The 15,180-nt window shown below is 38.0% G+C and overlaps 1 protein-coding gene across 1 annotated transcript in view; it reads right to left on the bottom strand.

The window, feature by feature from the left end:
- LOC126065482 (disintegrin and metalloproteinase domain-containing protein 2-like) overlaps positions 1-15,180 on the bottom strand; it is a 113,959-nt gene that overhangs the window by 48,862 nt on the left and 49,917 nt on the right. The window contains exon 12 of the mRNA XM_049865503.1: positions 10,505-10,641. Coding sequence (XP_049721460.1) covers positions 10,505-10,641 — 137 coding nt within the window. The remainder of the gene's footprint in view (positions 1-10,504; positions 10,642-15,180) is intronic.

Below are 15,180 nucleotides of genomic sequence, written 5' to 3'. Positions count from 1 at the left end.
TAATCACGAAGGTGTATTTGTTGCTGTTGTTAGGTGCCATCCAGTCAGTTCTAACTCATAGCAAACCTATGTACAACAGAATGAGATGCTGCCCAGTCCCAGGCCATCCTCACAACCATTGTGAGTCCATTGTTTCAGCCACTGTGTCAAGTCATCTCATTGAGGGTCTCCCTCTTTTTTGCTGATCCTCTACATTACTAAGCATCATGTCCTTCTCCTGATAACGTCCTAATTAAGTGAGACATTATTTGATGATTAAAAAAAAAAATCAAGATTGGAATCTTTATGGAAACAGGCTCCCACATCATTCTCCAGCAGAGCAGCTGGTGGGTTCAGCCCGGTGGTTCAAATACCGATCTTTCAGTTAGGAGCAGATAGCTTAACTGCTACGCCACCAGGGCTCCTATATTTGGTGATAGGTATTCCTAATATCCAAGACACTTTTGTCAGTTTGTCATACTGTGGTGCTTTACATGTTGCTGTGATGCTGGAAACTATGCCACTGGTATTTTCAAATACCAGAAAGGTCACCAATGGTGGACAGGTTTCAGCAGAGCTTCTAGTCTAAGATAGACTAGGAAGAAAGACCTGGAGGTCTATTTCTGAAAAAACTGGCCAGTGAAAACGTTATTCACAGCAGCAAAACACTGATGTGGTGTTGGAAGATGAGCCCCTCAGGTTGGAAGGCACTCAAAATACAACTGGGGAAGAGCTGCCTGTTCTGATGTGGATGGAGTAAAGCTCTTGGGAACTTTATTTGCTGTTGTGGCAAGACTCAAAATGAGAAGAAACAGCTTCAAACATCCATTAATAATTAGAACATGGAATGCATAAAGTATGAATCTAGGAAAACTGGAAGTAATCAAAATTGAAACAGAACACATAAAGATCGATATCCTAGGCATTCATGAGCTGAAATGAATTGATATTGGCCATTATGAATCAGACAATCATATGGCCTACTATGCCATGAATGACATGTTGAAAATGAACAGCGTCACATTCATCATCAAAAAGTGCATTTTAAGATCTATCCTTAGGTACAATGCTGTCAGTGATAGGATAGTATTCATATGCCTACAAGGAAGACCAGTTAATATGACTATTATTCAAATTTACACACCAATCACTAAGGCCAAAGATGAGGAAATTGAAGATTTTTACCAAGTTCTGCAGTCTGCTATTGATTAGACATGCAATCAAGATGCATTAATAATTACTGATGAGTGGATAAGCAAAAGTTAGAAACAAAGAAGGATTGGTGGTTGGAAAGTATGGCCTTGGTGATAGAAACGATGCCACACATCTCATGATAGAATGTTGTAAGACTTATGACTTAATCATTGCAAATACCTTTTTCGACAACATAAGTGGCAACTATACACATGGACCTCACCAGGAGGAAAACACAAGAATCAAATAGACTACATCTATGGAAAGAGACAATGGAAAGGCTCAATATCATTAGTCAGACTTAGGCCAGAGGCTGACTGCAGAACAGACCATCAACTGATCATACGCAAGTTCAAGGAGAAGCTGAAGAAAACTAAAACACGTCCACAAGAGCCAAAATATGATCTTGGGAATATTCCATCTGAGTTTAGAGACCATCTCAAGAATAGATTTGACACATTAAACCCTTATGACCGATAAGTTGTGGGATGACATCAAGAACATCATACACGAATAAAGTGAAAGGTCATTAAAAAGACAGGAAAGGAAGAAAAGGCCAAAGCGGAAGTCAGAAGAGACTCAGATACCTGCTCTGGAATATAGCACGTAAAGTGAATGGAAAAAATCATGCAGTAAAAGAATTGAACAGAAGAGTTCAAAGGTGGCTCGAGGATACAAAGAAAAGTATTATAATGAAACGTCCAAAGACTGAGAGTTAAAACAAAAACAAAAAAGAAAGAACACACTGGGCATTTCTCTAGCTGAAAGAACTGAAGAAAAAATTCAAGCCTCGAGTTGCAATTTTGAAGGATTTTATGGGCAAAATTTTGAATGATACAGGAAGCATCAAAAGAAGTCAGAAGGAATAAACAACCACTGTACCAAAAAGAATCGGTCGACATTCAAACATTTCAGGCGGTGGTATAGCATATGATCAAGAACCAAAAGTACTGAAGGAAGAAGTCTAAGCTTCACTGAAGGCACTGGCAAAAAACAAAGCTCCAGGAATTGGCAGAATACCAATTGAGATGTTTCAACAAACACGCAACACTAAAAGCGCCCACTCATTTATGCCAAAAATTTGGAAGACAGCTAGCTGGCCAATCGCCTAGAAGACATCCATATTTTTGCCCATTCCAAAGAAAGTGGACCCAAAGGGATGCAGAAATTATCAAACAATATCAATAACACAGGCAAGTAAAATTTTGCTGAAGATAATTAAAAAGCTAGAAATAGAAATACCATGTGATCCAGCAATTCCACTCCTAGGAATATATCCTAGAGAAATAAGAGCTGTCACATGAATAGACATATGCTCACCCATGTTCACTGCAGCATTTTTCATAATAGTAAAAAGTTGGAAACAACCTAAGGGCCCATCAACAGATGAATAGATAAACAAACTATGGTATATACACACAATGTAACCATAAAGAACAATGATGAATCTGCAAAATATTCACAACATGGATGAATCTGGAGGGCATTATGCTGAGTGAAATAAATGAGTCACAAAAGGACAAATACTGTATTAGAACAATATCATAAAAATGCATGAAGAAGTTTACACACAGGAAGAAACAATCTTCAATGGTTACGAGGGAGGGGAAGGTTGGGAAGGGAAAAAGACTAACTAGACAATAGACAAGTGGTAACTTTGGTGAAGAGTAAGACAGTACACAATGCTGGCAAGTCAACACAACTTGACTGAGGCAAAGTTGTAGAAGCTTCATAGACACATCCAAACTCATAGTCTTGGGGGACATCTAGCTCAATCGGCATAAGGTAGTGTATAAAGAAAATGTTCTACATCCTACTTTGGTCAGTAGCATCTGGGGTCTTCAAAATTTGTGCATGGTCATCTAAGATACTCTTATATATATAAAATTTCTTCCCACCCGCCCCCCCCGCAAAAAAAGGTGGTGCTGATACTGCCTATGTACGATCAAATGCCTCTTAGGATTTATTTTCTTGGTTTGAAGGTTTTAGGGTCATGGTTTCATGGGGCATTCCAATCAACTGGTCCAATATTGATTTCATTGTTTCTGTTCTACCTTTTAGCTCACTGTGTAGTGCCTGGTATCTTAAAAGCTTGACAGCAGCCATCCAAGGTACAATAATTGGTCTCTATGCACCTGGAGAAGCAGAGGAAGGTGGAGGATCAGGAATTGCAGAATAACTGGAATATGTGTCCAGTTTCCTCCATGAACAACTACCTCTTTCGGCATGAGATCAGAAGTGGTTGTTGCCCAGGTACCATTACTGCAAGATTTAATCAAAGTTTATATTGAAGAATCCCGATTTAAAGGAGGGGGGGAGAATGCAGATCAGAACTTCAAATTCTCATGGAATGCAGACTTTCTGAGGCTATTGCCCTGAGGAAATCTTTAAATGTTAAACCTTAAACTGAAGCTATCTGCTGAAGCCATCTTTAAACAAAAAAGCAGTTTAGCTTAATTAGAAAAGAATGTGTGCATTGAGCATTGTGTTCTTTCAAGGAATTATCTATATGAGATCAACAGCAACTCAAAAGGTTGGTTGAGAAACTTAGGGGGCAGTGAGTTTGTGTAGAGTATGGTGAAAAACTTTGGAAAAAGATAGTGAGAAAGGTGGCCCAACCTGAAGAATGTAACCAATGTCACTGATTTGTACAAGTAGAAATTGTTCAATTGATGTCTATTTGCTGTGTATATCTTTACCAAAAGAAAAAAAAAAGTTGAAAAAGAAGTTAGGAAAGGGAGTTTGAATATAGGGTAAGGAAGCTGTACACATTTTTCTATGGTTCAAGAAGTCAAAAGTATATCATCTTATTCTAGTAAAGGAAGAAAAATGATAAGTAATTAACATTTATGCATATAATCATCATGAATTCTAGAATCCGAATCCATAAAATAAATTTTATTTCTGGAGAGTAGGACTGAATGTAGGGAATGATTATCACTTCCTTTATGTGCTATTTCATTTGAATCTTTAAAACTGTGTAAATATTAAATTTATAAGTAAATAAATGATAACAATGTATAGTTCTCACCCTTAAAATAATTTATTATGCAAAGCACACAGATGCCAAAGAGAACACTATTCCAGAAGATTTATGAAAGAAAAATAATTAGGTTTTTGGAATCATGGCACCCTCTCAGTAAGATTGAAACAAGATTTAATAAATTGTAGACTCACATTTGAGGGCAGAACAGAATACGGAGATATTGCAATAATAGTACTTAGTACCTGTAATTTGAGAACATCCATAAACATCTGTAATTTGAGAACCTTCATAAAAATTCCAATAGTATCTTTTATATGTAACTTGAATGATTTAATATAGTCATATAAACAGGTACAATTGGAAAAGCAATAATCTATTTAACGCTTATTATTAAAAAAAAAAAAATGGAGTAAAGAGCTCCTGAAGATCCACCAGGCGTCCTTGGAAACTCTAGGGGGCAGTTCTACTCTGTCCCATAGGGTCACTATGAGCTGGAATTGACTAGAGGGAAATGGGTTTTTGGAAACCCTGGTGGTGTAGTGGTGAAGAGCTACGGCTGCTAACCAAAGGTCGGCAGTTGGAATCCACCAGGCGCTCCTTGGAAACTCTATGGGGGCAGTTCTACTCTGTGTTATAGGGTCTCTATGAGTTGGAACCAACTGGACAGCAATGGGTTTAGTGGAAGGGTTACTACAATGAGGGATGCAATTAATTAGGCCTCTGAACAAAACGTCCTGTTTTCAAAATTGAACAGAGAAAACCCTGACAATAATTAGGAGGAGGTGGATGGTCCAAAGAACTCTTTATGTTTAAAATATGTTTTTAATATTTACTATCCTTTCTTCAACAATATAAATATTACAATCAGCATAAAAAAAAAATCCGTTGCTGTCGAGTCAATTCCGACTTAACAACCCTATAGGACAGAGTAGAACTGCCCCATATAGTTTCCCAGGAGTGCCTGGCGGATTTGAACTGCCGACATTTTGGTTAGCAGCCATAGCACTTAGCCACTATGCCACCAGTGTGCCCAACAATCAGCATACCAAGCAATATATCATGATACCATGTGAAAAACTATCTTGCAGTTGAGGATAAATTTTAATGAACAGTGTTCAAAATTATTAATATATATAATGTCATTTGTCTTTGTTTACATTGCCCAGGAGGGGGGAAAAATTAGGCATGAGCTTCAGTGCAAGTAGTTTATTTGGGAGATAATCATAGGATGCAGGAGTAAAGGAGTAAGGAGAAGGATAGCATGTGTGTATCATTGATATTGCAATAGTGGGTCCATTTTGCTGGACCCCAGAAAGCTTAGGATCTTCATAGATGCCAATCTGGCCACTCATCCCATGTTGTTGTTGTTGCTAGGTTCCGTCGAGTCGGTTCCGACTTATAACGACCCTCTGAACAACAGAACGAAACACTGCCCAGTCCTGAGCCATCCTCACAATTGTTATGCTTGAGCTCATTGTTGCAGCCACTGTGTCAATCTACCATGTTGAGGGTCTTCCTCTTGCCCGCTGACCCTGTACTCTGCCAAGCATGATGTCATTCTCCAGGGACTGACCCATCCTGACAACATGTCCAAAGTATGTAAGATGCAGTCTTGTCATCCTTGCTTCTAAGGGGCATTCTGGTGGAACTTCTTCCAAGACAGATTTGTTCGTTCTTTTGGCAGTCCATGGTATATTCAATATTCTTTGCCAACACCACAATTCAAAGGTGTCAATTCTTCTTCAGTCTTTCTTATTCACTGTCCAGCTTTCATATCCATATGATGCAGTTGAAAATACCATGGCTTGGGTCGGGCACACCTTAGTCTTCAAGGTGACATCTTTGCTCTTCAACACTTTAAAGAGGTCCTTTGCAGAAGATTTACCCAATGCGACGCATCTTTTGATTTCTTGGCTGCTGCTTCCATGGCTGTTGATTGTGGATCCAAGTAAAATGAAATCCTTGACAACTTCAATCTTTTCTCCATTTATCATGATGTTGCTCGTTGGTCCAGTTGTGAGGATTTTTGTTTTCTTTATGTTGAAGTGCAACCCATACTGAAGGCTGTGGTCTTTGATCTTCATTAGTAAGAGCTTCAAGTCCTCTTAACTTTCAGCAAGCAAGGTTGTGTCATCTGCATAATGCAGGTTGTTAATGAGTCTTCCTCCAATCCTGATGCCCCGTTCTTCTTCATATAGTCCAGCTTCTTGGATTATTTGCTCAGCATACAGATTGAATAGGTAGGGTGAAAGAATACAACCCTGATGCACACCTTTTCTGATTTTAAACCAATTATTATCTCCTTGTTCTGTCTGAACAACTGTCTCTTCATGTATATAAAGTTTCCTCATGAGCACTATTAAGTGTTCTGGAATTCCCATTCTTCACAATGTTATCTATAATTTGTTTTGATTCACACAGTCAAATGCCTTTGCACAGTCAATAAAACACAGGTAAACGTCCTTCTGGTATTCTCTGCTTTCAGCCAGGATCCATCTGACAACAGCAATGATATCCCTGGTTCCATGTCCTCTTCTGAAACCAACCTGAATTTCTGGCAGTTCCCTGTTGATATACTGCTGCAGCCATTTTTGAATGATCTTCAGCAAAATTTTGCTTGCACGTGATATTAATGATATTGTTCTATAATTTCCACATTCAGTTGGATCACATTTCTTCAGTCAGTTGGCCAGGAAGCTGTCTTCCATATTTCTTGGCATAGATGAGTGAGCACCTCCAGAGCTGCATCTGTTTGTTGAAACACCTCCATTGATATTCCATCAATTCCTGGAGCCTTGTTTTTCGCCAACGCCTTCAGAGCAGCTTGGACTTCTTCCTTCAGTACCATCGGTTCCTGATCATATGCTACCTCTTGAAATGGTCGAACATCAACTAATTCTTTTTGGTTTAATGACTCTGTGTATTCCTTCCTATATTCTTTTGATGCTTCCTGTGCCCTTTAATATTTTCCCCATAGAATCCTTCACAATTGCAATGTAAGACTTGAATTTTTTCTTCAGTTCTTTCAGCTTGAGAAACGCCGAGCATGTTCTTCCCTTTTGGTTTTCCATCTCCAGCTCTTTGCACATGTCATTATAATACTTTTCTTTGTCTTCTTGAGCCGCCCTTTGAAATCTTCTGTTCAGTTCTTTTACTTCACAATTCTTCCTTTTGCTCTGCAAGTTTCAGAGTCTCCTCTGACATCCATCTTGGTCTTTTCTTTACTGTCTTTTCAATGACCTCTTGTTTTCTTCATGGATGATGTCCTTGATGCCATTCCATAACTTGTCTGGTCTCCGGTCATCAGCGTTCAGTGCGTCAAATCTATTCTTCACATGGTCTCTAAATTCAGGTGGGGTATGCTCAAGGTCATATTTTGGCTCTCGTGGACTTGCTCTGTTTTTCTTCAGTTTCAGCTTGAACTTGGATATGAGCAATTGATGGTCTGTTCCACAGTCAGCCCTTGGCCTTGCTCCGACTGATGATGTTGAGCTTTTTCATCATTTATTTCCACAACTGTAGTCAATTTGATTTCTGTGTGTTCCATCTGGCGAGGTCCATGTGTATAGTCACTGTTTATGTTGATGAAAGAAGGTATTTGCAATGAAGAAGTCGTTGGTCTTGCAAAATTCTATCATTCGATCTCCGGCATTGTTTCTATCACCAAGGACATATTTTCCAACTACTGATCCTTCTTCTTTGTTTCCAACTTTTGCATTCCAATCACCAGTAATTATTAATGCATTTGTTTGCATGTTCGATCAATTTCAGACTGCAGCAGCTGATAAAAATCTTCTATTTCTTCATCTTTGGCCCTAGTAAATTTGAATAATAGTCGTATTAACTGGTCTTCCTTGTAGGTGTATGGATATTATCCCTTCACTGACAGCGTTGTACTTCAGGATAGATCTTGAAACGTTCTTCTTGACGATGAATGCAGCACCATTCCTCTTGAAGGTGTCATTCCCAGCATAGTAGACTAAAAGATTGTCTGATTTAAAATGGCCAATACCAGTCCATTTCAGCTCACTGATGCCTAGGCTATTGATGTTTATGTGTTCCATTTCACTTTTGACTATTTCCAATTTTCCTAGATTCATACTTCATACATTCCAGGTTCTGATTATTAATGGATGTTTGCAGCTGTTTCTTCTCATTTTGAGTCGTGCCACATCAGTAGGTGAAGACCCCGAAAGCTTTACTCCAATCACGTCATTAAGGTTGACTCTACTTTGAGGAGGCAGCTCTTCCCCAGTCATCTTTTGAGTGCCTCTCAATCTGGGGGGCTTATCTTCCAGCACTATATCAGACAATGTTCTGCTGCTATTCATTAGATTTTCACTGGCTGGTGCTTTTCAGAAGTAGACTCCTGGGTCCTTCTTCCTAGTCTGTCTTAGCCTGGAAGCTCAGCTGAAACCTGTTCTCCATGGCTGACCCTTCTGGTATCTGAATACTGGTGGCATAGCTTCCAGCATCACAGCAACACGTAAGCCCCCGCAGTACGACAAACTGACAGACACTATATAAGGTGAAAAATCAAAGTTTTGCTTTACAGCTTTGCTTGTTAAGACTTTTACCATTTAGCTCTGTCTTTTAGGTCTAAAACTAACTGGGTGATAGCATGACAACAGTGACTTTTAAAAAAATATTCCAGTTAACATATTGAGCATATTTATTTATTTATTGCTCAATATGTTAGTTGGAATATTTTTAAATATGTCTGAGGTTTTCCTTCCTCTGTCAACAAGTTTTAGTAAGCTTCCAAGAGGCCACTGATGTGAACTGATTTGAGAAATATTGGTGCAATAGATGGAGGTGATATGGTCTAGGACCCTTGTTCACCATATTTATTGTGCTATCGCAACTTTTTCTTGTCAAGTCCTAGGTATACCATTTCGATTATTGGATGGATTGCTATTGTGCCCACTTAATCATACAATTCTATGCACCTGAAAATACTCAGATTATGATATTCAACTTCAGTAACATGGTCACTATTTCATGGTCACATGCTCAACTCTACAAGGGCCCAGTAGCCCAATAGGAGCTGCAACAGAACCCTAGGGGTCTGGATTGTAAATCTTTTATTCATCAAAACAACAACAAACCAGAAATCTTCCAATTGTAATATAATCTAACAGAGTATCTTTAGTTTCTTTGAATCTTATTGGTTGTAAGTATCCAAGAACAGGAAATCTTAATACTTGGACTTGTTTTATATCATTTCCTGCCAAGAGTTTCCTTACTGTCATCAGATCACTTATTGATTCAATTCCACAGTCATTTCATTGAGGTTCGTTTCCAATAGCCACTTCTGGGATAACTATTTTTAGTAATATGATTTCCCCCCAAAGTAGAGCCTGAGATAAGGACTTCAGTGCAAGCATTCTTAGGAAGCGATTGTGTAAGCAGGAGGGAGGGAATGGAGAGATAGGCATTACAAAAAGAATGAGTCCCAGAATTGTCCGTCAGAAAGACAAGTGGCTCCAGTCCCTGACTGGATGATGTTTTCCCTAAATCCCCTATTTTGGTCCTAGTTCTCTAAAATCTCATAGTGTACATTAAGAAGAATGATAAATAATAGCAAACAAATTGATTACATCTTTGAAGCATAATAAGGACACTGAAAAAGATCTTCTCTGGCAAGTAACAAGGAAAAAGCTGAGTGATAGTGTCTCTGAAATCAATAGATGTTAAGACTTCTGGCAGTGAGAGTAGGATGAAGAAGATTCATGCAGACAGACCCATATTAATAAATCATTCTTGTATATTAATCAAAAGCCTATATTTAGCCTATGAAATCATGCAAAAATAATTCAAAAATATACAAGTAAATATAGTGGTAAATGTATATTCTTTCTCACATGTGATATAACTATACATTAACCACTCTGTTTACTTGCATATTTTTGAAACTTAAAGCATGACAAGGCCATACTAATAAATTATTCTTGCAGAGGAAACCCTGGTAGTGTAGTGGTTAATAGCTGTTTTCTAACCAAAAGGCCAGCAGTTTGAATCTACCAGGCAGTCCTTGGAAACTCTATTGGGCAGTTCCACTCTGTCCTATAGGGTCGCTATGAGTTGGAATCAACTCAATGGCAATGGATTTTGTCTGCATGAATCTTCTTCATCCTGTTCTGACTCAGCCTGATCACTAGAGATATTGAGGTAGATACACGGCACGGACATTGGAATATATATTTTGATCTGGGAGTTATCAGTCACAGCTGACATTTGACCATTATTAATTTTTTAACAGTTTAGTCTTTCTTAAATTAAACACATCAAAATTATCTTCATACAAACTGTAGTTGTAAAGAATACAAAAGTAAAGCATCTTACATTGCTTCTGGGCTCATTATGCAGACAGCTCCTGAGCACTGACATCTCGAGCTGTCATCATAAGGTATCCCCATACTCAGGCTCAGTAATTGAACTATAATAACTGCAAGTGATTCCAGACTTATAGTTTTGGGGTGCTGGGAAAACAAACAAACAAAAAAATACAAAAAACAGATACATATGTGCAAATTTTGGGAGGTAATTCATTTACCTGGAGAATAATGCAATTATCTTGAAATTCACATAATAGAATGCAATAGAGGCATCTACTACATTATCTACAGAAATGCGCTCCAGGTAGGACTAACTCATATGTTACAGGTACCATTATCAATATAAGAAGACTGTAAGAAATGAAATCTGAAAATTTACCAGAATCTAATTGGATGACTCATTTGGTGATGCCAGAGTAAAAAAAAAAATCCTGATGTAGCTTGTTAATTATGTATATAACAATGGCTCTCATGAAAAAGAAATCTTCAGAGACACAAACATACACATACATATACAGAAGTGAAAGGTGTCAAATCATGAACAAGGTATGCTCATTTATAATTGAATTATTTGAAGATATTCTGTGAATGTGCATATTTTTTCTTAAATTATCTTTTTTGGTTTAATTTATATTATTGTAATAATGAATTATAATAAGAATGTTGCCTTTCAATAGATGTTCAAAATTTATTTTCAATACAAAAGTCTTTTTATAATTTTTATTTTTATAAAAGCCAAGTGCTGATGATAGCATGCTTTGACCATACTAAATCATATGAAGTTAAAAAAAAATCAACACATTTCCCAAAATATGTTTAATAACATTTTGATGAATACTCTTCAAGGTATGTTTCTAGGCACACATTTTAGCTACCTTCCACTTGCCTCTCTAAATTAAATTTCCGTCATTTTCCATTCTGCTCTCTAGCTCCAGAGCTAAATAAATTATGTAAAATGGTTTCTTTGCCCTCAAGTTTGCCTTGATGCAGTCCAGTGGAGAGAAGAGGGTAGGGAGAGAGTAAAAGCAAGGTATGTATTACCATAAAAGCCATGGTGCCTGCTACTTGGCTATACCTTTGATTGGAAGTTGAGCTTCTGTCTGAGACCATCATAACATGACTCTGCCCTCCCCTGCAAGCCTCAGGTGGCAATCAAATTTCAATTTTTTTTTATTATTAGTCCCATCATAATGCACTCTTCCTACACCTTGCATACGCATTAATCAGTGGTCTTTTTATCAATTATCACATTTGACTGTGCCATATGCTTTCTGTTGGTACTTTGACTAATACTACACAAATGGAAACAAAAAGAGGGAGAGGGAGAGGGAGAGGGAGAGGGAGAGGGAGAGGGAGAGGGAGAGGGAGAGGGAGAGGGAGAGGGAGAGGGAGAGGGAGAGGGAGAGGGAGAGGGAGAGGGAGAGGGAGAGGGAGAGGGAGAGGGAGAGGGAGAAGGAAAAAGACACAGAAAATGACTGACTGAGTATATAAGGAAGAAAATGAAGGATTCTGCTATATTTCAAGAGTTTAAATAGTAGGATATTAATATTAGTGTAGTTATTTTAGATTATCTTATTTTTGATAAATTTTTATAATTCTTTTTAGAAATCAAGATTCTATAAATGCCTAGTAGATAAAACTTGTTAATATTGTTCAAATTTTCTAAATTTTTGGTCTTCAAAATTCATTAATTATCCAAGTATAATTATTCCTGATAGTACCTCTTTCCATTTTTGCTTTGTATATTTTTGGGGGTATGTGGTTAAGTACATATTGGTTCAGGAATATTATATAATGTTAGTAAAATGTTTAATCACAGGTAATAAATTACTTAAAATTCATATTGATTTTTTTCCTTTAAGAATATTTTGCTGATTTATTTTAAATTGAATATACCATGGACTGCCAAAAGAATGAACAATTTGGTCTTGGAAGAAATACAGAGTGCTCCTTGGAAGTGAAGATGCTGAGACTTTGTCTCACATACTTTGGACATGTCATTAGGAGGGACCAGTCCCTGGAGAAGGACATCATGCTTGGTGAGGTAGAGGGTCAGAAAAAGGAGGAAGACCTTGATGAGACGGATTGATACAATGGCTGCAGCAATGAGCTCAAACATAGCAATGATTGTGATGATAGCACAGGACTGAGCAGTGTTTCATTGTGTTGTACATAGGGTTGCTATGAGTTGGAACCAACTCAATGACACCTAACAATACCAAAAACAACATTGCTACATTATTTTTCTTTTGGTTATTTTTGGATTATTTTTACTGTGGGATTAACTAATGTGGGTTTGAAACTTGTAAGGAGAGAGAAATCTGATAATTTTTGTCTTAGTAGTTGAAATTAAAACATTTTTATCTGTTTTCAATATCATCCATTTGGATTTATTCATAATATTTTACTTTGGGGGAGGTTGTCATATCTTTTAAATAATTTCATTTTATATGGAACACAAAAAGTTCCTTGGCACAGATACACACACACACACATACATGTCCCTCTCTCTCTCTCTATATATTTATATAAAATGATTCACTGACATGTGATAAGTTACTACCCTCTTCATGCTTTCACGATTCTTTGTCTTTAGCTTTTGAGTGCGATGATAGCATGTCTTGGTGTGGAGACCTTTCAGTTTATCCTACTTGGCCTTCACTGAGACTTTTTCACGCATAGATCCACTGGTTTAGTGACTTTTCTAGACTACTTTTGTTAAGACTGTGTTCATTGTCATTTTGTTGTTATTGTTAAGTGCCATCAAGTTGGTTCCGACTCACAGCAACCTTATATACAACAGATCGAAACTATGCCCGGTCCTGTGCCATCCTCACAATCGTTGTTATGCTTGAGCCCGTTGTTGCACCCACTGTGTCAATCCACCTCCTTGAGGGTCTTCTTCTTTTTTGCTGACCCTGTACTTTACCAAGCATGATGTCCTTCTCCAGGGACTGATCACTCCTGATAATTTGTCCAAAATATGTGTGACGAAATCTTGCCATCCTTGCTTCTAAGGAGCATTCCGGTTGTAATTCTTCCATTGTCATTTTAGTCACTGTAAAATCTATTCCATTTACTTGTGTTCAGCTAATATTTTGACAGAGTTTTCATCAGACTCCAGGAGATAGAGAGGGAAAGAGAGCAAAAGAAAAGTAAAATGAAGGGGAGGAGGGGGGAAAGAGAGAATTTAAAATAGGAGAATAAACAAATCTTTCAGTCTTTGCAGATTGTGTCTTTGCTGGGGCACTCCTTCAACACTTCACTAGGCTTTTTACACCTCTGCCTTAGCCTGTACTTCCGGCCTACAGGTCAGTAAGTGGTGAATGCTTAGGGTCTTTCCAGATCTTTTCTGAGCATGCGTCCTGTCCTTGGCATATTTGTGGCTTTCTATAAATTCCCCAGTATAGATGGATGCTTTTGAATGCCCTGATTTCCCTAAGAGATTCTCACTGGCTTTTCCTTCCATGCTTCTGACACTCTATTATATGGCTCAACCATAACCCTTTCCCTGAAGGTGGCTGAAAGTTTTTTATTCACCTCATAATATTTTTGAGGAATTCCCAGCACTTTTCCACCCTGAATAAATCCCAAGTTATGCAAAACAAAGACAGATACCTTGCATCAGCCCTTCATGTAGTCCAGAGAGAGGTTAGAACAAACACAATTACTGTGAATAAAGTCTTTTGTGCTCCCTCTGGAATGAGGGACCAATGTTCCACATAGGTAACATGAGCTGCCATCTTCAAGACTGTTGCTGAGCTGGGGAGTGGGTGGGGCAAGAGCAGCCAAAAAAAAATGCCACAAAGCTCTCCTTCCGTTTTCAAGCTGAGTCTTTCTTTGCTCAGCATTTGCTTGAGTGTTGTAAACTTCTGACTATTTTCCAGGGTTCCGACAGTGTCTACTTGCATTTTGATTTCTATGCAGGGATGTGCACTTGGAACTGACTACTCTACCATGTTTACTGATGTCACCAGTAGCATCTTCATGTGTGAATTCACTATTTTTTTCTCACCTTTCTGAAGATATTATTAAAGGTATTGCTGAAGTTTTATTCTGAATGCATAGTTTTTTGTTTTTTTAATTTCTTTCAAGATTTCTCCCCTCCATGATTGGTGGGTACTCGTTTTTAACTTCATTTAAGAAGCTTCTCTCAGATATCTGCTAATTCTGTTTATAATACTCAGAAACAACAGCAACAACAAAACCCTTTGCCTTTGAGTTGATTCTGACTTGTAGTGACCCTACAGGACAGTAGAACTCCCCCACAGGGCTTCCAAGGCTGTAAATCTTTGAGGAAGCAGAGTCCCACATCTTTTTCCCACAGAGCAGCTGATGGATTTGAACCTCTGAACTTTTGGTCTGCAACTGAGCGCTTTAACCATTGTGCCACCAAGGCTCCTTAATAAAAAAATTTATTGAAATATCTGTTCACTTGCTGGCTTTCGGTTTCAGTGTGTTACAGGTGAAACTTAACTTGGAAATCCCTCAAAGCCAGTAACTTTAATTTATGTTACTATTAGATTCCCTGGACAAGAGTGTTCTGCTTCCCCTCCTAATAGTAAAGAAATTGTTGCTAGAGTTCTTGGAGCAATATGTGGTAAAAGAACTTAGAGTTTCAGCAAGCAGCATGTAGTATTTATACAGTCGATCTCAATTTTTTTAATATTGTTCCTAGACCAA

The sequence above is a fragment of the Elephas maximus genome, chromosome 22 (assembly GCF_024166365.1).
Source record: "Elephas maximus indicus isolate mEleMax1 chromosome 22, mEleMax1 primary haplotype, whole genome shotgun sequence".
NCBI classification, from domain to species: Eukaryota; Metazoa; Chordata; class Mammalia; order Proboscidea; family Elephantidae; genus Elephas; species Elephas maximus.
The sequence above is the reverse complement of the archived record's forward strand: the minus strand, read 5'-3'. Positions and strand labels throughout refer to the sequence as shown.